At 36.3% G+C, this 27,123-nt stretch overlaps 1 protein-coding gene across 3 annotated transcripts in view; it reads right to left on the bottom strand.

Moving 5' to 3' along the window:
- Positions 1-628: 628 nt before the first annotated feature.
- Slc25a17 (solute carrier family 25 member 17) overlaps positions 629-27,123 on the bottom strand; it is a 53,911-nt gene continuing 27,416 nt past the window's right edge. For all 3 annotated transcript variants that reach the window (XM_071609459.1, XM_071609460.1, XM_027927432.2), the window contains 8 exons: positions 25,895-25,955; positions 23,689-23,755; positions 21,162-21,313; positions 9,859-9,975; positions 8,015-8,160; positions 7,836-7,931; positions 4,942-5,024; positions 629-1,492 (listed from right to left, as the gene is read on the bottom strand). In XM_071609459.1, the coding sequence (XP_071465560.1) occupies positions 1,345-1,492; positions 4,942-5,024; positions 7,836-7,931; positions 8,015-8,160; positions 9,859-9,975; positions 21,162-21,313; positions 23,689-23,755; positions 25,895-25,955 (870 nt within the window). In that variant the 3' untranslated portion in view covers positions 629-1,344. The remainder of the gene's footprint in view (positions 1,493-4,941; positions 5,025-7,835; positions 7,932-8,014; positions 8,161-9,858; positions 9,976-21,161; positions 21,314-23,688; positions 23,756-25,894; positions 25,956-27,123) is intronic.

Below are 27,123 nucleotides of genomic sequence, written 5' to 3'. Positions count from 1 at the left end.
CTGAATCATAAACTTATGATAAAACACCTATCATTTTGTTACAAGGACAAAAACTATGTCGTAGGAATACGAAGAGTTATTCTACCAATGTCAAGAAAATTTCCTTCTTGCTTGAGATGTCTAAATCTACTAGCTACACGCTCTCAAGGGAAAGCAAATGATGACCTGAGACTCATAGACTGTTCAGAAGTTGTCTTCATACATTAATCCAGCTTTCTTGGAGAAAAATATTTATCTTGGTTTCTATAATTGAAACCAATCCCATCTTCTGCTGGGCCGGGGCCCTAATATTTCTGGAACTTTAATGTAAATATGGATCACTGGGTCCTCATTCAACTGTAGAAAGGGGTTCAGAAGGCTGAGCTGTAAATCCAACAAGCTCTCAGCTAGAATGCTCCTGTTTGATGGATCACAGTTTGAACAGGAAGTCTCCAAGGGACTTTTCCAAATAAAAATAACCTTACTGGATGTTTCTCAAAATATACAGACTTCGCCCAGAGTCTATAAAAGGAGAGAATATTCTGTTGACTACACAAGGTATTTGCTCCCCCTCCTTTTTTTTGTGATTTTTTATTACAGGCTGCACATCCAACGTAAAAATCTTAATAAAGAGCAACTGCCAAGAACATCTTTTTGTGCTGACAATTTATTAGGGCTTGACTGATTGGGGCTTATATGAATGGACATAAAACTTTAATGAAAGTTGATTCAAAATAAATACTTTAACAAATTATGTCAAACACTAATTAATAAGTGATGTTTACAAATAGTAAGAGAGAACCATTTGGGATTAACAATGTTCATTTCCCCACAAAATAAATAGCTCATGTAACTCTCCTTAAGCAGGGGGGAAAAAGCCCAACAAAAATAAAGTCATGCCCTTGGAACAGTCATAATATTTTTGGTAAGGAAATACCAAGATTAAGACATATAAAAGCATCTGAAGAAAATTACATGTCATTGAATTTGTCCTAGAACCTAGGAGAGAGTTCAGGAAAAGACAACATCTGGTATATTTAACTTTGGATGGGAAAGATTACATATGAGAATAATAGTCCTTTTCCCTTAAGAAACCCAACAAATACCCCAACTTTTGTTTTTAGGTTTTCGATAATGTTTTCTTTTGATATTAATTCAACTTCCACCCCCAAATCCAACCAGTCATTGTAAAAATCAAGTTGGCAATAGATCCGGCTGGTTATACTTCAAGGGTGCCCTTTGATGCTTTCACAGCCAATGAAAAACCTTTGTAGTTGCAGATGCCAGAGCGAAAGGAGAAGAAAGGAGAATCACTTCTTGTCACTTGGAAGGGTAGCATCTCTGCACTTTCCTGTGCGCAGCATCTCAGTGCTTGCGAGCATTCTTCAGCCCCATAATGGTGAAGGTAGCAGCTGTCAGTTTCTCATAAACAAGGAACATGAGAGCAGCCGTGAGGACAGTCTGTAGCAGTTTGGCTTCAAGGCCTTTGTAGAGTCCCATTATTCCAAAGCGCCTAAAAGGAAAGAGATTGGAACAAACAGGTTTTCTCAAAGTCAACTCCTGTATCAGAGAAACTGACAGCTACTTTGAAAGTTTTTTTTCCCTTAGAATCAAAACAAGCAATGGGGAGCCTTTAGATTTTAACCCCAGACTTCCATTGTCAAAGTACTTCTTAGCTTTAAAGGCATTTGGGGACTGATAAAGTTGAATATTCATGAGCTATCAATAGTTGGTCTTTATAGTTATCATTCATTATCAGAATGCTGGCACTATCCCACTAAACGGAGAGAGATCCTGAAATCTCCTAAAAACATCTTAGTACTAAAATCTGAGACCTAAAAACTTTTAAATTTAACAGTCTCCCAACTCTGTTATTTCAACTTAACAGTCCTAAGTGGTAGGAAAGCTGCCAATTGGCTTAGATCATTTAGCATCAATAGAACTAAAGAAAGAGAAATCAAAAGCTATCTGGTTCTTAGACTTCCCATACATTTCATCCTTTAGTTCAGTGGTTCTCAAATTTAGTAAGCATCTGAATCACTTGAAGGGCTGGTTAAATCAGATTGCTGGGTCCATTCCCAGAGTTTCTGATTCATTAAGTTTGGGATGAGACTCAAGAGATTGCATTTCTAAAAAGCTCCCAGGTGATGAGGATGATGATGCCAGTCTGAGGACCAGCCCTTAAAAATCACTCAGAGAAAAATGCCAGAACCAGGAAATCAGAGCAAGTAACCTCTCCAAAGCTATTTGTTGAGAGTGAATTAATGTCATATGCTAGTTCATCAGTTACTCCAGGGCTGTATATAAAATGCAGATCAAGAAACTAAAATTAATCAAGTGCTCCAAGAACCTATTACTATATTTTATTTATTTGCTGTGTAGAAACAGACCTGGCCCATGAAATCCTGGTTTACTGACTAACTTGAATTATGTTACTCCAAGAAACCCAAGAAATTCCATTTCCGTGCCTCTCAAGATGAAATCCACCATGTCAGAAAAGCCAGGGTTTGTTTAGGTACATAGATCACCAATCCCCAGAGGGGAGGCATGAATCTGCATTTTAACAAGCACCTCTGGGGATTCTTAACCACATAAAGGTTAGAGAGGCCTGGCATGGTGTACTGCATTATCTGTTGTAGTAGCCACTAGCCATATATGGCACTTAAATTTTTTAAAAATTAAAAATGCAGTATCTCAGTTGCACTGGGAATATCTCGTACACTCAACAGTTACATGCAGCCACTGGCATGTCTACTGGATGGTAGAGGTACTCTTCTCAGTGCAGAACATTCTAATGAACAGAATGAAAGCTCTTCATTTATTCAATTATTCCTAATTGTTTATTGAGCTTGAGTTTGAACATCTGGCTCTGCATCTGTTTGGTGTTGGACAAGTCACTTTCTTTCTCTAAATCTGTTTTCTGATCTGCAAAACAGGAATATAATCACCTTCCACATCTATAAGGTTGAGTGAGAACCAAGTAAGATAAATGTGAAAACACACTGGATTTTAAACTATATAGCCTCATAGACTTTCATTTGTTACCACTTTTTTATAATACTCTAATATAACTACAACTTTCTTAACTCTCCCAATGCTGGTAGAAATAGAACTCGGTATCATTTTAGGGGGGACTTGACACTGTCTAAATTTTAAAATTCAAAATAATAAAATGTCAAAATTTTGTATGTTCAAATTCCTTAATCAGGTAATTTCATATAAAGAAATTTTCTCTACAATTATGCTCACTCAGGTGTACAAACGTAAATTTATGGCTGTTCATTCAACAATGTTCGTAAAGGAAAAAGCCTGGAAACAACTTAAATATCCATCAATAAGTGTACTGGCAAAGAAATCATGGCATATTATGTAATAGGAAACTAGACAGTTACTACAAAAAGTAAGTCTACAGATACCAATGTGAAGAGATGTTTATGATATAAAGTTTACAAAAAGGCAAGCTGCAAATATATACCTTAAAAATATTCTGAAATGTATACACCAATGTTAACAGTGTCTTCCTCTTGGAAAAGGGATAAGGTGAGAGGGAAAACAGGGATTATATATATATATATATGTATGTATATGTGTGTGTGTGTATATCTATATCTATCTATCTATATATATCTTTTACCAAACTATACCTGATTTCAATTTAATGAGATTTGGTTTATGTATAAATCCATAAACACCATCAAACATTCAAAATAGTGGGCACCATAGGTTAGTATTTTCTAGAATTTTATAAAAGTAGAATAATTTAGTATGAATTATTTTTTGCCTGACTTCTTTCACTCAGCAAAATTATTATGGGATTCTTCCATATTGTTTAATTAATCAACAATTCCTTCTTTTTTTTTTTTTTATTTCTGAGTAGTTTTCTACTGTTTGAATATAGTACAGCATGGGTATATTTTTCACCTAGTTACAGACATTTACAGCTTACAAATAAAGCTATTAACATTTGTGTGTGGGTCTTTATTTGTGTTCAAGTAGACACAAGCACATGTGCTTTTATTGCTCTTGGGTAAGTATCTTGAAATGGAATTGGCTGGGTCCTATGGTAGGTATACTTAATTTAAAAAAAAATGCTAAAATATTTTACAAAGTATTTGGACCATACTACTTTCCCATCAGTAATAGAGGAAAGTTCAGCATGCTCCACATGCTTCCCCACATTTGGTATGAAATTTATTTTTCACTTTGTATCAATTCTTTTGTCTTTGATTTTATTGTTTATGTTATGCATATTCTATTTTTGTAACAAATTTATTTTCAAAGCATCTTATGTTGAGGAACAAGAATAAAGTTAGAGCAGCTTTTGCTTCAAAGGAGGTCCCTGATTTGACTTCCTTAAGTATCAATTTCTTCAAAGGAAACAGAAATGACTATTTCTACCTCACAGAGTTATTGTTAGGAGTAGGTGAGATTATCCATGATAGAGCATCTAGCTCAATGTCAGTCATGAGGCAAACACTTCAAAATGTTAGCTATTCTTAGCTTTATCACCTTCATCACTGTCATTACTCTTCATGGGACTATTGCTGCTCTATAAGCAGAGTAATATTCCTAAGAGAGGTCATGGTATATCCACTGATGGGAGCAGCACTCAGGCAGAATGATCTCTATGTTAGATTACAGGGTTTCTTTTCTTTATTTCTTTGTTTCTGGTGCTAGAGATTGAACCCAAGCCCTCATACATGCTGAGAACATACTATACCACTAAGCCTCACCTCCAATCCCGGAGGGTTCCTTTTCTAAAGGAGTTCTGTATATTTTTAACTCCCAAAATGATGTCAAATTACACTAAGTTCCTAAAACTGAGAAATGTCTGAGCACAGTATACAATGCCTGAGCCTGCCACTGCCACAGCAGAAGGGTAAGAGAAGAAAATCCAACAACTCTCTGGCAGAAATGGCTGCAGAAAGGAGGGACAGAATGTGAAGCATCTATAAAGCTCACTTGACTCGTTGATGAAGAAGATAGAGAACATTCCGTAGGCTTCCCAGGGTTCTGTTTTCTGGATTTAGTCTATGACGACCAAACTGAGGAAGGAAAAACAAAGATAAATAATTATTATTTATTACTACGTCCTTTATCTAAACTTCTACCTAGAAAGGAAACTATGCTGGAGTAATGTCTTATATACAATAATAAAAATATCCAATTAGTACCAGAGATTTCAGCAATCCTCTATTTTTTAATAAATGAGTAAAATATTTTGATGAAATAAATAAAAATGAATATTTTTCAATAAAGCAAGCATAATTTTGTTGGTGCTGGGAATAGAACCCAGCTAAACATGCACCACTAAACCAGACGCCCCAGTCCTAAGAGTTTTCATTTTTAGAGAATTATGGGGAAGATTCTACCTCCAGAGAGGGAAAAAAAAAAAAACCCACAAAACATGCCCAAGATGATGATTTAGATATTAATGGTATGGTTCATTAACTCCCAGTTCTTTAAGAAGTTCTGATAAACATTAACCAACTACAGCCTCTGCAAGTCTATACTCTTCACATTGTTATAATCATTAGCAAAAATACTTTCAATTGAAATAGTCTCTACCACCTTCATTTCATCTATGAAATAGTTTCTACCACCTTCATTTTATCTAGCAATAAGTCCTTTGAATGTTCTCTGCAAATAGATCTTTTTTGTTGTTGTTGTTGTTGATAGACTAAACCCAGGGTCTTATGCAAGAGCTGAACCACTGAACTACAACTGCAGCTCCACAAGAGATCTTTTTTTTGTGTGTGTGTGTGGTGCTGGGGATTGAACCCAGGGCCTTGTGCATGCAAGGCAAGCACTCTACCAACTGAGTTATATCCCCAGCCCCCCACAAGAGATCTTGAATCTGTTCACATCCTATTGATAGGGGATAGACAGACATGAGTGTGGGAACATGAGGTAAAGGGAATAATTCTTTATATTGGGCCCACTATGCTGACCCCCACATGCTTTTACTTTTAAAAAGCAATTTACCTGCAGCTCTGCCTGACTTAAGTCTATGGGACATGGTACATTCCTCAGCAAACTATTATCTGCAGGAGAAATTTAGGTCCCCAAATGCCAATAAGAACACAAATTATCCAGAAGGGGGTGAGTTTTGTGATCCTTACACAGACCAGATCCCAGAACTCAGGGAGATAAGGATAATTCTTCCTAACCACAAAATCTGTAAGAACAGGTTCTAATTAGAGCCAGTAAGCATAGGCCAAAGTGGCTTAGAGTTGTCATGGCAATGAGGATTTGAAAGCCTGATGGATAAAACTGGAAGGCAGGAGAGGAGCCCCATTCCTCTCCTCTCTGAGAATATCCACTCTCTCCCTCGAGCATGTTCCCCTTTCCTTTTTCCTATACCTTTAATAAACTCATGTGTATTACTCTGGGCAACATGTCTAAAATCTTTCTGATCTTGTCTAATGAATTGGGGTTTGAAGATGTGTCTTTGTGCTGGCTCAGTTTCATAGAAGGACCCAGCCCTATAACATAATCTCTTGTCTCTACTGCAGCCACCCCATTTGGGCCACCATTCTCTCTCACCTGGATTACTGAAATGGCCTCCCTACCTTCTCAATTCCCTACATGATAGCCAAAGCAATCTTTAGGAATTGAACATCAGGTCACATTACCACCCAGCTTAACCCACTGTGCTGAGAATAACATTCTTTTCCTTACACTTCACCTCCAGCTTCCCTGCTGCTTTTCCAATCTCACCCTGGGCTAACTACTCTCCAGTCATGGAAGCCTCCTTTCAGTTCCTTAAATGTACCAAGCTAAGAGAACATTACATTCCCTATTCCTGGAATGTACTTTCCTCTGCTCCTTGCATGGCTGGGTCTTTATCTGCATGGAAGGCAAGCACTCTACTAACTGAACTATATTCCTAGCCCCTTCCCTTTTATCTTTTTTTTTTTTTTGGTGCTGGGGATGGAACCCAGGGCCTTGTGCATGCAAGGCAAGCACTCTACCAACTGAGCTATATCCCCAGGCCCCCTTTCATCTTGATTTAAAAAAAAAATATGCCGGGCTGGGGATGTGGCTCAAGTGGTAGGGTGCTCGCCTATCATGCATGAGGCACTGGGTTCAATTCTCAGCCCCACATACAAATAGAATAAAGATATTGTGTCCACCTAAAGCTAAAAAAAATAAATATTTAAAAAAAAAATATGCCTCCTCAGAGAAGACCATCTCCATTTGAGCTACATAAGATGATCCTCACTATGCCCTCTCCACCAAGTCGCACATGCCCTTTACTTCCTCAATAACTCTTTATAAAAAATTCGTAATTGTCTGCTTATTTCACTTGTTTACCTATTTAGTCTCTCTTCCACTAGCTCCATGAGGGCAGAAATTATGACTATTTTAGTCACCACTGTATACCCAACTCCTCACACAAACTGAGTGCTTAATAAACATTTGAATGCATAAATAACTGAATGTAAGAAAAAACTGAAATTGAAAGTGCCTCAGAAAAGCAAATCATCAATTCCTCCTGAAAGAACTAAGGGAATTAACCTCTGATTTTGTAATGAATAATATGTAGAGTACCAGGCAAATCAACTTGAATGAGAAGGAAGCAAACTTTCCTGAGGCCTATGAAGAATCTTTTCCCACATATGGATTTTCTGAGATACCTTGTTATCTAAAAAATTGTAAAAATAAACTTCATTCTAAACCAAACAGGAAGCCAAATGATAGTCTACCTGGTTAGCAGAACAAACAAATGGAAAATGGATGGGGAATACTCTGTCATACCAACTGACTGCATTATTGCTTTATTAACAATGCTTTAATTAAAGAGGCTGCATGGACATTGTTTGACTCAATGAAGGGAGAACCCTAGCACTCACCCTCAGAATTGACTGTACCGTCTGCATGGGATAGGTGGCTGTGGTGGCAATCGCTTTGGCTATTGCACCAATAATGAACACATCCAAAGAAGAAAGCTAGAAAGCAAAACAAACCACATCAATCCAAACAACAAGAGGATGTCAGAGGTTATTTGGCTGCTTTCAAAATCAGGAATTACCTTCATCCGTTTCTTTAAAAGCTGCCGTTTTAAACCTTCATAAAACATAAATTGGATGGCAGGATTGAAGACCAACAGCAAGGAGGGAAACGTGCCATTCCATAAAGCCAAGATTCCTTCATCTCGAATTATCTGGTGAAAAGCATCTAGACAAGATATCAGGCTTTTGAAAAGCATGATGGCAATGCTCTAACTAAAGAAGATACTGTTCAAATAAACTCAGAACACAAATCATTCTGGTTCTATTAAGAGTTCCTTCTCTTTTTTAAAAAATGTTTTAGTTGTAGATGAACACAATACCTTTATTTTATTTATTTATTTTTATGTGGTAGTGAGGATTAAACTCAGTGCCTCACACATGCTAGGCAAGTACTCTACCACTGAGCCACAACCCCAGCCCGAAGAGTTCTTTCTTATAATCACATTTTAGGTGCAAGTTCACTGGTTAACTACTTTTTGATAATAATCAGACACAGAGCCACCAGGGTGCTGAGTGACCAAACTGTTGTTCCTGACAATTTGGGGTTAGAATGTCAAATTTTCACCAACACTAAAAAACTCTGTATTATACAGATTTGTGAACTGATAATCTATGTTTTAAAACAGTTTCAGTATTAAAAATCATAAAATCTTTTCCTGGAGTCCATTACAAAAGATTTGACTCATAAGAAAACTACTGTTCTTGCCAAGTGCATGCTACAATCCCAGCAACTTGGGAGGCTCACATAGGAGAATCCCAAGTTCAAGGACAGGCTAGGAAACTTAGAGAGAATGGTCTCAAAAAACAAAAACAAAAACAAAACTCAGTGGCAAAGCACCTCTGAGTTTAATGCTCAGTACCAACAAAATAAACAAACAAATAGAAGAAAAAGCAGGAGAAAGAGGGAGAGAGGGAGGAAGGGGAGAAAGGGGAGAAAGGGGAGAAGGGGGAAGAGAAGAAAAAGAAAACCACTACTACTACTACCACCACCACCACTATTGATCTTGATACAAAGAGAGAGGTATGAGAAAGAAGAACCTGGCAATGTGGTACTATTAAAGAACAGAAGCTCAAAGACATCAGAAATCAATCTAGTATCTTCATTCAAAGACACTAGAAAAAAAAAGGACAATACAGATTTATTTGTTTTAGGGGTGTAGCTCAGTGGTACAAAGTCCTGTTTGTTTTTGTGGGGCTGGGGATTGAACCCAGGACCTCATGCATGGGAATCAGGCAAGTCCTCAGGCAAGCACTCTACGGACTGAGCTATATCCACCCAGCCCCTTTGATTTGTTTTAAAATTACCTCCTAAGTATACTCCTTAGGAGTGGGTAGACTTAGAGAAGTCTATCACATGTCTTGGGCTTGAGCTTGGCCATATATTTTTTGGCTATTATGCACGTAAGAGGCAAATAGGGGCTTAAAATATGCCCCCGTCTCTGGGTTTGTCCTCTTGCATTTTTGCCATTGCCATGAGAAGAATTTGCTCAAGGCTAATCCCAGGAAAAGGGGAGACGTGTAAAGCTAAGACTCTCATCTGGGGTCTTCCTACAAGAGTCAAATTCCTTTTTTTTTTTTTTAAATATTTTTTAGTTGTCAATAGACCTTTATTTATTTATATGTGGTGCTGAGAATCGAACCCAGTGCCTCACGCATGCTAGGCGAGCACGCTACCACTTAAGCCACATCCCCAGCCCAAGAGTCAAATTCCTGTCGACTCACACACACACATGAGTTAACAAATGCTTACTAGTAATGGCTGGGACTTGAGATTGTCTGTTATATAGACTTATTGTGGCAACATATTACGGATACAAAGAGAGAGACAAACCCTTGAATAGGAACACAGCTAAGGGACACTTACCGATAATGCCTTTGTAGTTGGTTGGTACAATGTCTTCATTCCGAAATTTGGCCCCTTGCAGCTTCAGCCTGGTGTTTACCACCCAGAGTGGAGTTGTTAGCAACACATTCACCACTCCTTAAAAAGAAAGAGGCCGAGAAAAAGGGAAAGTAAAATGTAACCCACTAAGCTTTGCTATCTTAAAGCTATATACCATTATTCCATTTATATCCTGCCTCTCTGATGTCACATAAGGAGTGTCTTTGTGCCAGGGTACAATGCATGCCACTACTATTAGAAGCAATCTGGAAGCCTTGCTGGTAGCAAAATGGTTGGCAGCAGCACATTTTCATATGAAGATAGTAGTGAGTTTCCTTACTTGTAGAGAAGCAATCATTTTCCATTTTTATAACACTGAAGTAGTACTTTGGGGCTGAGCATATAACTCAATGGTAGAACACTTCTCTAGCATCAGCAAGGCCCCAAGTTCAATTCCAAGCACCACAAAAAGAAAAGGAAACAAAACCAAGAATAAGGTAGTAATTTTAATATAGTTTTTTTTTAATTAGTTGTAGATGAACAGAATGCCTTTATTTTGTTTACTTTTATATGGTGCTGAGGATTGAATCCAGTGCCTCACGCATGCTAAGCAAGCGCTCTACCACTGAGTTACAGCCTTAGTCCTTGATCTAGTTTTAAATAAAATTTCTAAATAACAGCTTAAGAGAGAAAGAAGTGGATCATTGATAAACATGCTCATTCCTGACAATATCAGAGAAAGCAGAACTGACAACTCTCACATAAGTAGCTCACATGGCTTAAAGTGAGTATGGATCTGGCACAATAGTTAACAGGTAGGAGAAAGTGGTGACTTCTCAAAGTGCTGCAGCAGGGACTAGAAGCTCACAGTAGAGTTCTCACCCTTTAGAGAATTAGGACAGGCAGGCAAGCAGCAGTTATAAAGTGTCACAAAACACCCGAAATAGTTTCACAAGCATTATGATTCTTACAAGCATAAAGATGGACCTTGGCACCCCAAGGCTGCCTCAGAGTAGAACAATACAATGAGCCAGGTGCTTCTTTTTTGAAAACACATGGTCCCAACTTAAGACCATCTTGAGATATTAAAATGTTCCTCATCAGTCCTGAAATGATTAAGGAAAAATACCATACAAAATTGTAACAAAGTGCCTGACACACGAAATATATTTTATTAATATGTTAACCAAGGTATAAACTCTGCAAACACACACATATAAAGCTATGTGGCTCTAGTTAAATTCTAAAGAACTAAGAAGCACAATCCTAAAGAAGAGATAGTTTCTTTTATAAAAAGTCATTTAAACCAATTGAAGAAGAACGCTTTTTAAAAAAATTTTTTTTGGTAGTTGCATATGGAGAGCATGACTTTATTTTATTTGTTTATTTTTTTATGTGGTGCTAAGGATCGAACACAGTGCCTCACATGTGCCAGGTAAGCGCTCTGCCACTGACTAAGCCACATCCCCAGCCCAAGAAGGAATGCCTCGATTTAAGGAATCTAAAAATATATGGTGAAGAAGACACAGTTTGGCCAAGAATTAATCTGGTGAAATGGCCAAGAGATTCAAATTTAATATTTTCTGCAGACAGTTATAAAAGTAAGATATTTTTCTACCTATCTCTTAGGAGCATGAACAGAACATATTTCTCAAAAGACATGAACAGGGCTGGGGATGTGGCTCAAGCGGTAGCGCGCTCGCCTGGCATGCGTGTGGCCCGAGTTCGATCCTCAGCACCACATACAAACAAAGATGCTGTGTCCGCTGAGAACTAAAATAAATAAATAAATATTAAAATTCTCTCTCTCTCTCTCTCTTAAAAAAAAGACATGAACAAATAATTTTATAAGTTATATTTTGTTATTTTTAGATTCACATAATACCAAGAAGTTATTTTGAGTTATGATTTAATATATTCATATGTTGTCACTTTGGACATTGATCATAATCTGAATAAACCTTACTAAAAGGGTTCTTGCTGGTCTTAGCACCAGCATCCCAGAGGTCAAGATAGAAGGGTATCAATACATGCCTATCGCCTGGAGTTTAGAATCGATTCCTATTCAGTGCAACATATACTTCACTTGACAGAGACAAACAAGCTAGAAAAATCAGGCTGGAAAATGCTACTGAGCAGTCTACTGCAATTTTTTTTTCTTTCTTTTTTTAAATTAAAGGTAAGTGCCAGGGATATTACTCAGGGGTAAAACACTTGCCTAGCATGTGTAAAGCCTTGGGTTCAATAACCAGCAATGGAAGAAGAGAAAGAGAGACAAAAGGAAGAGAGGAGAGGTTACAACTAGAGCTCACAATGAATATTATAGAAAGAAATAACATGTATGCCTTTCAAAACAAATAAAATATGATGACCATTAAACAAATTCTTTAGGATTCAAAATTTCCTTAAAACATTGGCTTAGTGTGAGGCACTAGGTTCAATTCTCAACAGCACATAATAACTAACTAACTAACTAACTAACTAACTAAATAAATAAATAAAGGTATTATATCCATCCATAACTAAAAACAAAACAGTGCAGCCAAGACTAAGATTTAACTAGTTTTAATATTCTGCTTTCATGTCCCCATCATTAACACAGTTGCAAGACTAAAAGGACTCTAAGGAAAACCTCAAGCACAAAATGGACTGCATGAGAGCATATAAAGTCTCTACAAAAACATTTTGTATGTCAAAGCTTTTTGTCTGAGAAGTTCAAGTACTTTTTTCATCCTCTAAGTCAAAACAGGTGGAGAGATGCTTTTTAACCACTACAATTTTATGAATTCTGGGAAGATACTCAAAACACTTGAGGATCCAAAATTTTAGTAAAATTTGCAACTTATATAATCAAGCAAATGACAACATTCCACAGAGGAGAAATAAGCCACAAACTATTTATGACTACTAATTCTAGCACTTAATAATGCATGACAGGCTGGAAGGATAAAGAAAGCTGCTTATTTGTGAGCTATATAAAAACTCTTGCCAGTTCCAATCAGCTCCCAGAAGGGAATGCCAAAAAGAACTTCACTTACCTAAGGGAAGTAGATTATTTTTCTTCTAATTTGAATGTCTATGATTCTATTTTTTTTTTTTTTTAAATAAAACCATTTTCAAGAAAACAGAACCAAAATTAAGAAGAGGAAGAATGGTAATGAGTACACTAAAACTACTCACTGATTCAGGTGAAGAAGTCCAGGGACTATCACCCTCAAATTGGGCACCCTGTTATGACAATTATCTTAAACTAGAGGCCCTTGGAGACCAGCAGATGCTGGAAAAGACTTCATTCTGATGTGTCCTTATCTGCCTAAAGACCAGACTCACCAAAAAGAAAAATGATTGCCTCTCCTCTTCTCCCTGAGGTTTCATTAGCTGAAAGTGAGGATGAATGTTACCATACCTGGATAGACTTTGTCACAAGCTATTTATTGTCTGTTTTCCAGTTCCACTCAACTTTTAAAGAGAGCCATTTACAAAACACTGTTTGGTCTCTAAGTACATTCATTCTCCCTAATATATTTCCTAGCCCTCAAAAATACCCTTCTCCTCTGAGAAGAGGCAATCATTTTTCTTTTTGGTGAATTTGATCTTTAGGCAGATAAGGACACATCAGAATGAAGCCTTTTCCAGCATCTGCTGGTCTCCAAGGGCCTCTAGTTTAAGATAATTGTCATATCAGGGTGCCCAATTTGAGAGTATATGGGCATCTAAAGCTCATTGAGTTACTGGGTTATCACTCTCCTCAGATTTCCCCTAAGCCTTTTCTCCTGTAAATCTACTGTCTTCATTTTATCTTTGTAGGGTAAAAAAGAAGCCTTCCCTTCATCCCTACACAAGGAATAATTAGAACACAGGTATTTACTTCTGAAATCTTGAAAACAAATTGTTTTATCTGTAGTGAGACCCCTTTCTTAGGGAGAGAAAATGAAAATAAAGTATCCTGATTCAGTATTCAGTGCTGGGAAATATGTGTGATGGCTACTGAACAAAAGTCAAAGCCACAAATTAACCATTTGACTCCCCAGGAAAGAATATAACTTGATCTACAGGAATAAACCTGACTTGTCAGATTTAAGGCCTGAAGGCAGGAAATGCGTTTTGAATTATCACAATAATAACAATGCCATTGGGATTCAGAAAGAGCTAGTGGTTAAAAATTCCAATTTCAAAAAAATGGCAATTATCTTCTTCATTTAAGTTATCTGTGAGGTTCTATTTCCAAATTCTTCCCCAAAGTACTTATGGGCTTTTAAAAAAAGTTTGCACAGAATTGTAATAAATAATAATACATTTCTAAGTTTCAAGCATAATTTGAATAACAATAATACTATTCCTAGTTCTCCTTGGAGATAATGAAACTCATTTCTACAGTGATAGTATAACACTCACAGGAAGCTCACAGGAAGAAGAGAAAAAGCTGTTGTAATTATGGTAAGAATGAATGTATAGTTATTAAGATATAAAAATATGTTATGCAGAGAAGTTTAAAACTCATAAATAAAATTTCCAAGGAATTTTCTACCATCAGAGAGGACCTCTAATTAGAGAATCTCAGAATTTAAAGTATTGTAAAATTTTTTAATCCAGGATCTCTTACCTGTGATAATATTGACATTTTGGGCTAGAAGATTCTTTGTTATTGAGTATGGTGTTTAGCAGAACCTTTGGTCTCTACTAACTAGATGCAAGCAGCATCCTCAATGGGACAACCCAAAATGCCTTCAGACATTGCTGTATGTTCCCTGTGGGTCAAAATTAACCTTAGTTGAGAACCACCAATTTAATCCAACTGCCAAATGACTGGATTAGTTATTGAGGCTTATTTCTACTGATATTAATATCTGTTCCACAAATACATAAAATATGACTTATCATCAGGAAATGCAAATAAAAACCACAAATGAGGTATCATCTCACCTGTTACAATGGCTATTATAAAAGACAGAAACATAACGTTACCCCATACTATGTACAATTTTTATGTTTTAGTTTAAAAAAATAAACAAAAAAAGAAAAAAAGACCAAAAATAACAAAGCTGGTGAGGATGCAGAGAAAGGGGAACTTTTATACACAATGTTGGTGGGAATATAAATTAGTATAGCCATTATAGAAAACACTATGGAGTTTCCTCAAAAAAAATGAAAATGGCAGGATGGTACATGCTTGTGATCCCAGCAACTTGGGAGGCTAAGATAGGAGGATCACAAGTTCAAGGCCAGCCTCAGCAACTTAGCAAGTCCCTGTCCCAAAATAAAAAACAAAAAGGACTGCGAATATAGTTCAGTGGTAAAGCACCCCTGGGTTCAATCCCCAGTATCACACACACAAAAAACAGAATTACCATTATGATCCGGCAATCTCACTACTGGGTATATATCCAAAGTAAATGAAATTGCTCTCTCAAAGGGATACTTGAACACCCATATTTAATGCGGCATTATTCACAATAACCAAAATGTGAAATCAGTCAAGATGTGCTATGACAGTTGAACAGATGAACACAATCTGATATATATATATATATATATATATATATACACACACACAATGGAATGTATAGATGAAATACTGTCATTTGTGGTAATATGGATAGAACTGGAGGACAATATGCTAAGTGAAATAAGCCAAAAACAGAAAGACAATTTATTGCATGTTCTCATTCTGAGGAAGCTGAAAACATGGATCACATAGAATTAGATTATAAAACAGAAGTCACTAAAAGTTAGGAAGGGGAAAGAGGGAGAGGGCAAAAACAGGTATCAAAGCAGTTAGATATGGGAATTAGTTCTAAAGTCCTATAGCATAGTAGGGTAACTAAAGTTTATATAATTCACTATATATTTCAAAATAACTAAAGGATAAGAGTTTGAAGGTTCCCAATAGAAATGATAATATTTGAGGATAATACCTTGACTTGATTATAATACATAGTATACATGTTTCAAATTATAAATCTATACCCCATAAATCAGTATAAATGTCAATTTAAAAAATTGGGGATGGGGTTATAGCTCAGTTGGTAGAGCATTTGTCTTGCATGTGTGAGGTACTGGGTTCGATCCTCAGCACCACACAGAAAACAAATAAACAAATAAATAAAATAAAGGTATTGTGTCTGTCTATAACTTAAAAAAAATACAGAAACCAGTGTGCTGAGCCTGGTGCTGAGAATTAAAAAAAAAAAAAAATCTCTGTTTTCACGAAATTTACAATATAATGGTGTAATAAAGACAATAAATAAGATAAATAAGCAAAATATGTAATATATTAGAAGGGTTAAAGACAAAATTTAAGCAAAGAAGGAGGAGAGAGTATTGAGGGAAAGAAAGAGTACCATATTAAGTAGTTGGGTCATTTAGGGAAAAATCTTAAAGGAAGTGAAAGGGTTAACTATACAGTCACCAGCAGAGGAAACAGCAGGAACACAGGCAAAAGGAGTGAGGAGAGTTCATGGAGAAGAACACAGGACACACAGATGCAGAATATGATCCCATACATACTAGACAGTGCTGATTCAAACTAAAGGACTGCTCCTTATATGACCACAATGGTCTCTAATATGACCACAATGGCTGCTCTGCTAGATACTGCCAGAAGCGGGCAAAGGTGGAAGCAACATCATGCTCTGAAGATATCCAGCAAGATTTTTTTAAAAAATATTTTTTTAGTTATACATGGACACAATACCTTTATTTTGTTTATTTATTTTTATGTGGTGCTGAGGATCTAACCCAGGGTCTCTCACGTGTGAGGCGAGTGCTCTACCACTGAGCCACAACCCCAGCCCCAATCCAGCAAGATTTAATGTTGTTTAGGACCTAGACGGTAGTGAAGTACAGTAGTCCTTCCCCAGTCCCATCCTTAGTTTCATGTTTTGCAGTTTTCATACCTGAGGTCAAGTGTGGCCTGAAAATATTAAATGGAAAATGCCATGAATAAACAACTTATAAGGTTTAAATAAGTTTTATTATAAAACATTATTAAAATTGCTCTATTTTATTATTAATTATTATTGTTAATTGGTTAATCTATAAATTAAACTTCACCACAGGTATGTATGTATAGGAAAAAACACAGTAAGTACAAATCTGGGTACTACTTGCAGTTGTAGGCATGCACTGGGGACCTTGGAACATACCTTCCAAGGATCAGGAAGACTACTATATTTAAGTTCTGGATACCACATAAAGAGAGGTAAAAGGATTTGCTCACAATTGGAGGTACAGTGACAGAGAAAGAGGATAAATTCAGGTCAACGAGAATAGTGTTGCCATGTAGTAAAACGGGAAAGACTATATAAGGAGCAGTCCTTTAGTTTGAATCAGCACTTTCTAGGTGCCAGGCAGTGTGCTAGGACATTGTAGAGATAACAATGATGCAACCTCTGACTTTAAGGAGCTCACTGTCTAGCAGAAGATTAAGAAGAATGTGCAGATTCATTATTATCCAGTAGAGTAGACTCTTGTCTACTAAGAACTAAGAACTATACTATGGTAGCACAATGACACCAGCAGGTAGTAGATATGAGAAACAGGGAAGGATTCCTGAAGAAGCAGCAACTCCAAATAAAAGCATGAGTAGGAGTCAGTAATTTGAAATAAGCTTAAGGAAGTCTGTTTTATTATTATATTATTATTTTAGTCTGAGGATTGAGCCCTGGGTTGTTTACCACAAGCCACATCCCCAGCCTGTTTTATTTTTTTATTTTGAAACATTCTCACTAATTTGTTTAGGGAAGGCCTCACTAAATTCCTGAGGCTAGCTTTGAACTTTTGATTCTCCTGCCTCAGCCTCCCAAACTGCTGGGATTACAGGCATGTGCCACAATGCCTGGAAGTAAGTCTATTTAATTAATTAACTAATTATTAGTATTAAATTAAAACATTTAAATATATGAAGACACTATTGTATTCATTGGTGTTTTTCTTTTCCCTTTAGTTGTAGATGGACACAATACCTTTATTTTGTTTGTTTTTATTTTTATGTGGTGCCAGGGATCAAACCCAGTGCCTCATGCAAGTGCTCTACCACTGAGCCACAATCCCAGCCCCTCATTGGTATTTTTCATTTCCAAAATATTCATTAAAAGGTTAAAAATGAGGGCTGGGGCTGTAGCTCAGTTGGTAGAATGCTTGCCTAGAATATGTGAGGCACTGGGTTTGATCCTCAGCACCACATAAAAAGAATAAAATAAAATAAAGGTATTGTGTCCATCTACCATAAAAAAATACTTAAAAAAGAATGAGGTCTTGTTGATAATATTTTGAAAAATGAATTTATCTCTAGTGCCAAATAACATATTGAGATTACAAATAGTCTTGTGGTCTAAATTTGTTTAAACTATAGTCTTAAGTTCTTATGTTGTAAAAAGAAAAGTTCATATATGGTGACTTCAACCAAAAAGCCTATCAAAGATAATCGTAAAACAATGTAGCAACCATATAATCCAAAGATTAATATCCTCTAAATGGAATGTATCTTTTTCACTATTTGGTTGTGATATACTAGATACTGGGGAAGCAATGATGAAAGAAGTAGAAACATTTCTGGCCCTCCAGAAGTGTGCAACCTTCTAGGGAATACTGGCATTGAATGAGTAATTGCAGGCATAAGATAGACGTTTACACTTGGGGAGCTATCCTCTTGTAGAGGGATGAGATCTAAAACTTTTTTTTTTTTTTTTAACTCTCATCCTATTATAAGGGCACAGGGAAAGCCTAGGAAATAAATAAACAAAAGCATGAAGATGGCAAAGCTGAAGGCGAGCCGTAGCTTTCGATTTGGATAAGACAACTTCTCCAAATCTTCTAAGACTTCAGGTGCTTTCAAAAAGTAAATAAGATTTTATTTTTGCATATTCCTTTGTTTATATACCTAGACTTGAAATTAAGCTAAAAATCAGGACACGAGACCCCAGAAAAATCACAATCTAATTTCAAACAACCAAAAAAGTGCTTAGAACCTAAATGGGCAAAAGATTTCAACAGCAACAATAGCTCAGAGAATGTATGTTAAACCTCAGAATCCTAAGAAAATAGGATAAACATTATGTATCTGAATGTATTTAAAATAAGTTGCTGATTTAACCACACCAAAACAAGTTTGCTGATTTTAAGATACCTTTATGCCAGCCCTTCATAATGTCAGAGATCACTGCTCACCAAGAGGGAGCAGCCCAGGAAACAGAAACAGCATAAATGAAAATCTCACACATTCCTTTAATGTTGATAGAATTTCAGAGTAAAATAAGACAAAAATCACAGCAATGGAACAAAGCACTACTTTGTTTTAAAACTGCTCATGTGCTTTGTCCTTTGACACCTTTGTTTAGACAGAAGCCATTTCATTAACTATGGTTAGATTCTCAGTCTACTGATACACTCAATGACAATATTCTTATAAAGAACAGCCAACTATAAGTCCTTCCTTGGGTTTCTTTTCTGTGCTTTGTAAATATGTACATCTTTTTCAGGATTGTAGTGAACCTTACTCCCTGGAAAGGAATGGAGTTCCTACTAAATGGCTTGGCACCAAGAAGGAATCGGTAGTTAGCATGAGAGGACACCTATACCATAATGCTTCACCACAGCAATTGATACCACTAGCAGAAGTGGGCTTGGGAAAAGACAAAATTCACTTTTGGTAAGCACAGAACTCAGTGAACAAAAATAAAAGAACATGGGCATACTAGTATTGGCCCATTGGTCACAATTGCATTCCTTTTCCCCTCCCCTTGAATCACATGGTTGGTTTCTCTGAAGCTATCTAGGGACCCACTAATAGTCCTCTTATTAGCATAAACTAGGGTATGGTTGAAAGGGGCTCATTAGAAATAACAAAAGATACTACCACTCATTAGAAATAACAAAAGATACTACCACTCAGGAAATGCCAACGGTTTTAGGAGCTGTGCCAAACACCAAGGACAAAGTCTACATATATGTTATTATACCACAAAAAGGACTTCTACAACTCAAGAACAAAAAAATCAATAACCTAATTAAAAAATGGGCAAAGGAGCCAAACATGGGGATGCAAAACTGCAATCCTGGCTACTTCAGAGGCTGAGGCAGAAGGACTGCAAGTTCAAGGCCCTGCCTGGGCAACTTAGCAGGACCCTGTTTCAATATAAAATTAAAACCAAAAAATGGTTGGAGGTATAGCTCAGTGGTAGGGCATTTGTGTAGCATTCATGTGACCCTCTGTTCAAGTCCTAGTACTGGGGGTAGAGGAGAAGGGCAGAGGACTTGAAAAGATATTTCTGCAAAAAGTTCATGAAATGTTCAATATCAGAAAAAGGCAAATCAAAACCACAATGAGTTATCATTTTATACCTATTAGGATGATTACTATCAGAGAACAGAAAATAACAGTGTTGGTGAGAATGTAGAGACATTAGAACTTCTGAACTACTGTTGTTGGGGATACAAATAGTATAACTGCTGTGGAAAACAGTATGAAGGTTCCCTCCAAAGGTAAACATAGAACTACACAAAATTCAGCAATCCCATTTCTGGGTATATAGCCCAAAGAGATACCTGCACACCCACGTTCATAGCATTACTATAAACAATAGCAAGAGGGGGAAGCAACCCAAGTATCCATCAACAGATGAATGGATAAACAAAACGTGATATATATATATATATATATACACACAATGGGATATTATTCAGCTAAAAAAAAAATGTCACATATTATAACATGGATGAATGTTGAAGACATTATACAAAGTTAAATAAAAAGACCATTACTATATTGAGTCCACTTACATGAGGTACCTAAAATAATCAATTCTTAAAGACAAAAAATAGAACGATGGTTACAAGGGGCTGGGGGAGGGGGTGGGGAGAAGGGATGTGAAATCAGGTCTGTAAGACAAAAAAGTTCTAGAGATATGTTTCACAATAATATGAATACATTTAACACACTATTAACTTACTTAAATGGTTAAGAAGATAAATTTTATGCTATGTGGTTTTCTATCACGTTAAAAAAATACGTCAGTGGGACTGGTGTTGTGGCTCCTGATAGGGCACTTGCCTCACAGGCCTGAGGCACTGGGTTTAGCACCACACCAAAAAATAAATAAGTAGATAAAATAAAGATATTGTGTCCATCTACAACTAAAAAAAATTTAAAAAAAACCCACATCAGCAAACTGACTATATTCTTTGTAGCATTACTTTGTGCTACAATAATCTCTTCAGAGGACATATGAACCACAAGATAAATATTAAAACACAAAAACATTTTGTACCCAGAAAACCCCCCTTACCTGCAACAAATCCAACTACCAGATCTTTTCCAGTGGTAGAATGTTGACCTTTGACCCAGACTGCTTTGAGACTATTAAAAGTGTAGAAATAGACAAAATTGGAGCAGCAGAGACTGGAAATAACTGGAAACCACCCTCGATATGGTGCAAGGCTGAGGGAAAAATACAATAGGCAGAGTAAAGGTCATGGAAAAAAGCCATCAGAAACTGCCTGAGAAGTCCTAGCAAAGTCTGATGTCACTCACACAGTCTCAAGGTTCACTTCACATTATAAAGGACTCCAAATCACATACATATTTTATATTCTGAAGGATGTCCAAATCAAGAAATTCTTTTTAGCATTAATAATACCAAAGAAAAACCACTAAGACAATGTCTGAGCTACTGATTTCCTCCTTCAATTGTCTTTAGTAACATTAGTATGTAAAATTAGAGACAATTTTACCATGTCTATTAGTTGACATAGCATCATTCACATTTTATTATGGGCAATAACATTTAAAATTAAATAATTACAGAAAATAAGTACACACAAATGATGAGGGCATGTCATAAAGACAAGGGAACCAGACTGAAGGGGCTCCAACTGGCCAAATGGGGACAATTTGAGCCCTGAAGTAATAAAGTAATCAACTGTAAACCACTGAAAAAGTAGGAATTTATGGGTCCATACTAATAATTAATTACTTAATAAAAGTGGGAGGAGGGGCAAGCAGTAGAACAATAGAATACAGTAGAACACCAAGATGAATAAATATGGAAGCAATACTGAAGTTAGAAAATCATCATTTTAAATTCATGGTAAATTCAAGGTAGAAATTTTGGCAAAGAACAGGATATTTGCATTTGTCTTAAATATCTCCTCAAAAACTGCTTATATTTGCAAGAAAGGAAATAAACAATTATACAATGCCTAAATCAAATGTAAAAAATCATAAATAACCAATGGAGCCGGTAGATAATATATGACTCCAGATGTGATATCCTGAGAAAGACACTATACCAACTACACATTCCATTTGTTTGTTTTTTAAAGAGATAAATTTTTGCCTTGTTGTTCAGGCTGGCCCTGAATTCCTGGCTTCAAGTAATCCTGCTACCTCAGCTTCCTGCCTCAGCCTCCAGGGTAGCTGGGACCTCAGGTCCATGCCACTGGACCCAGTCACCTATTTGCTCATTATTCTGACCAAGAGTATATAACCTCAATCTAATCACTGAAGAGATATGAGGCAAACCTGAAATAAGAAACATTCTATTATTATTATTATTATTTTTGGTACTAGGAATTGAACCCAGGGATGCTTTTCCCCTGTTTTTTTTTTTTTTGTTTTGTTTTGTTTTGTTTTTTGACACAAGGTCCTCCTAAGCTGCTGAGGGTCTTGGTAAATTTCAAGCTGGCCTTGAATTTACAATCCTGCCTTGGCCTCCCAAATCACTGGATTATAGGCATATACCATCATGCCCACCTTTGTGTGTGTGTGTGTGTATGGCGGAACTGTATTCTTTTTTTTTTTTTTTTAATATGAATCTTTTTTGTAGATGGACACACACAATGCCTTTATTTTTATGTGGTGCTGAGAATCGAACCAGGGTCCCACCCGTGCTAAGCGAGTGCTCTACTGCTGAGCCACAATCCCAGCCTGGGAACTGTATTCTTTGAAAGTGTCAATGTCATAAGGGTTAAAACTCTTTGATGTTTGTAACTTGTTTTTTTTAAATTTGAATTTATTTATTCTTTATCTTTTATTGACTTTATTATTTTTTAAATACACGATAGCAGTGGAACACATTACAATTCTTATTACACATATAGAGCATAATTTTTCATATCTCTGTATATAAAGTATGTTCATGCCAATTTATGCCTTTATAATAATGTTTGTAATTTATTCTCAAATAAATCTGAAAAAATTTGTGTGGTATGTGTGTGTGTGTATATAATAAAAACAAGAGGGAGGAAGAAGAGTATGGGCACAAATGGTAAAATAATGGGAAAAAAGAGTAACAACAGTTGAATCTGGGTAAAGCATATACTGGTGTTCTTTGAATCAATTTTAGTTTTGTAACTTTAAAATTATATCTAAATAAAAACTTAAAAAAATAAGTGCTCAATCTACCTGAGTGAGTCCAATAGAAATGAACTAAACAATTATTATCTTTGGTTTATTATTAAACAAAGCACTGGTTTCCTGGAAGACTCCATGATCAAGAATCAAACAGCTGGGACTGGCAAGATGGCTCAGTGGTAAAGCACTTGCCTAGCATGCATGAGGCCCTGGGTTCAATCCCCATCCCACCTTAAAAACAACAGCAACAACAACAATGGTTAAAAAAAAAAAAAGAATAAAATGGCTAACTACTGATCTTTAAGGAACTGAAAGCAGCACACACTTATAAGACAGGCAATTACAAATTTATAAAACCTTTCATGAGGGCTATGAGAATGGAGAATTTATGTGTATTGGAGGCACAATCTCCTGACAAGTTGCTTTGTTTAACAAAGTTGTGAAAATGAGATGGTACTCACAGGCCTTCTTCTTTAATGATTTCCAGGAGCACCATGTGTGTAGTTTTGGACTTTCTTTTCTCATCAACTACAAGACCAGAGAATATACAGGTAAATTTTGAGAATATTATTTCCAGAATCAGCAAGTTTCACTAAAAATGCCATTCCACTGAGTAGTCTTTCATCTGATCCTTTTTGAGTTCCCTAGTTTCTCAGATCCTTCTGTGGTATCCCTGTGCTAAATCCCCAACTATAGATTCCTTGAATTTCATCCATTATTCATAAAGTATTTTTAGTTCAATTCCTAGTTTCCAAAGTGAAGATTTTCAAAGATTTTATTTATTTCTAAATAAAAACTTAAAAAAATAGAGCAGAAATTTATCTCATATTTTATACAGCTCTTGGTTTTTAAAAGTAATATACATATTCTTATTTTTAACCCTAACACTTTATAAAACAGAGAGGAAATAAATAATTATCTTCCTTTTACAAAAGAGGCTACAGACACAAAAGCAAAGTCAGAATTAAAACTCAAGTTTCCAATGTTTCAGGCTTGTGCTACTTTGTTTCCTTATCTTAAAAACAAAGAAATTTTAAAAACTCTTAAGAAAAAAGCTCTGTTTTTCCTACCATTCTCACTGAAAACAAAACTCCCTTCAATTGACTTCAAATTTCCTACCCATACTTAAAAAACAAATGGAGAACATAAATATATATGGTAATTAACCAATTTCCTAAGAATTGTGAAAATGAGATGGTACTCACAGGCCTGTATGTACCAGGTAGTGGTACATACATACTCACAGGCCTGTATGTACCAGTATGGCTCATGAAATAGCAAATTAGAAAATCCTTAATGAAGGTAATCTGACAGTAACTATCAATATTACAAACTCATTTACCCTTTGATCCAATAATTCCATGTCTGGGAATTTATTCCACAAAACTGACAGAAACAAACTGGCATATGAACATTTCTATTCTTATATCATATTTGTAATAAGCACCCAAGTATCCACAGTAGGGGAAGGGTAAACAGGCTATGGTGCATCCATGCTATGGAATGCTCTACAGCTCTAAGGATTAAGAAGTTGCTTAAGTGCAGATCTGAAAAGTCTTTAAAACATATTATTAAGTTTAAAATTCAAGATACAAAATAGTATGTAAGGTGTACTTTTTGTGTAAGTTAGGGAGAAAATTAGGATTATATATTATTCCATAAATAAAATCTTCAGGGCTATTCAGAAAACTAGGAAAGGCTACCATTACTCAGTCTCAAGGTTCACTGCTACTCTACAGTGGACTCCAAATCCTAAACATTCCTATTCCCTTTTTCTTCCCCCTCCTTCCTTCTTCTCCCTCCCTCCTTTCCTTCCTTCCTTCCTTCCTTTTTCTTTTTTGGTACTGAGGATTGAATCCAGAGGTGCTTTACCACTGAGCCACATCCCTAACTCCTTTTTTATTTTGAGACCAGGTCTTGCTAAATTGCTGAGGCTGGCCTCAAATTTGTCATCTTCCTGCCTCAGCCTCCAGAGTCGCTGGGATCTTGCTGTACTGCCCAAGCTGGCCTCTGAACTCCTGACTCAAGCCATTCTCTTGCCTCAGCCTCCCAAGTATTGGGGACTACCGGTGGTCATTACAACAAGCAGTGCTCCCTCTTACATTCTGAAGAACATTCAAATTGAGAAATTTTTTCTAGCATTGCTGATTCCAAAGAAACAACACAAAATCAATGTTGACTATAATAAAGAAGAAACAGGGTAAAGGCAGACAAGAGTGAGTTTTCTGTGTACTATATACCATTTTATTTATCTTGCCTTTTGAATTACAAAAAATTAATGCCTATACAAAAACTCTAAATTGACTCTCCATTCTGTTTCCTTTGAAAAGTCAGATGGTACTGGGGGTGTTACATTTGCCTAGCATGTGTAAGGTTCCATCCCCAGCATCCCCCAAAAAAGTTATATGGCTTATTAGAAAAAATCGTAATGATTCAAAATTATGCAAGCCCATTCAGGTTCTCTCAGATTAGAAAATGGCAAAGGCTATGACTCATCTATATATGATCTTCGGCTAATTAGGAAACAACAATGATGACCAGCAAAGTCAGTGAAAGCAGACTTCTGTGGGATCTCTACAAAAACAGAATCTCCTTACCTTAATAAAGAATTCTAAAGAAATGTTTGCTTCCTAATACCAAATGAACAGAAATATAATTAACACTCACCCTGAAGACGAAGTCTAGCTGTGTCCAAGGGAAAAAACACTGTCATTGCAGTCACACTTCCCTGAAAAGTTTGAAAGAGGTTTTAGCTATTACAGTATCACAAACACAATGAGCCACAATTTCTTTTTTTTTTTTTATTTCTTTTTGCCCAGTACTGGGGATTGAATCCAGGACCTTTCTAGGCTAGGCAGGTGGTCATCTCTGAGCTATATCCCCAGAGGTTTTCAAATTTTATTGAGACAGGGTCTCATGAAGTTGACCCAGCTGGCCTCAAACTTGTGATCTTTCTGCCTCAGCCTCCCAAGCAGCTAGAATTACAGGAATACACCACACCAGGAGCACCAACTTTTATTTTCACTTTATTTATTTATTTATTTAGGAACCATGGATTGAACCCAGGGGTGCTTAACCACTGAGCCACATTCCCAGCCCTTTTTATTTTTTTATTTTCAGACAGTTCTCACTAAGTTGCTTAGGGCCTTGCTAAATTGCTGAAGCTGGCTTTGAACTTTTGATCTTCTGCCTCAGTTTTCTGAGTTGCTAGGATTACAGTTGTGCTCCACCACCCCCGGCAGCCACAACTTTTAAATGAACAAAAGCTCATTATTACAAATTGTTCAAACCAAATTTTCAGTGAACACATAATTTTTTTTTTTTGGTACTGGAGATTGAACTCAGGGGCACTCGATCCGATCACTGAGCCATATCCCCAGCTTGATTTTGTATTTTATTTAGAGATAAGGTCTCACTGAGTTGCTTAGCACCTTGCTTTTGCTGAGGCTGGCTTTGAACTTATGATCCTTCTGTCTCAGCCTTCTGAGCTGCTGGGATTACAGGTTTGCACCACGATGCCTGGCTGAACACATAATATTTTAATCCATTTGGATTATTTAAATTAAAATTTAGATAATTTTAAATTTCTACTGTCTTATGCTTAAACAATATAATTTAATTTTCCAGACAAGATCTCATTTATCTCTCTGATACTTAAAAAGAAAATGTAGTAAGTGGTAAATGGATTTTAAATCTTTTGCAGGTTAGTTGCTGATACCATGAGCACTCTTATGCCCTCCAAAGCTGAAATATTCAGTAGTTAAATAGATACACACTTCTATTTTCTGTGCTTAATCAATATATTCACCATAAATTAAAAAGGCATGTAAGAATCATACTATTCTTTAGAGTTTTGAGCTGGGTTCGGTGGTATACACCTGTAACCTTAACTACTA

The sequence above is a fragment of the Marmota flaviventris genome, chromosome 3 (genome assembly GCF_047511675.1).
Source record: "Marmota flaviventris isolate mMarFla1 chromosome 3, mMarFla1.hap1, whole genome shotgun sequence".
In the NCBI taxonomy this organism is placed as follows: Eukaryota; Metazoa; Chordata; class Mammalia; order Rodentia; family Sciuridae; genus Marmota; species Marmota flaviventris.
This window is presented reverse-complemented; position numbering and strand designations above follow the sequence as displayed.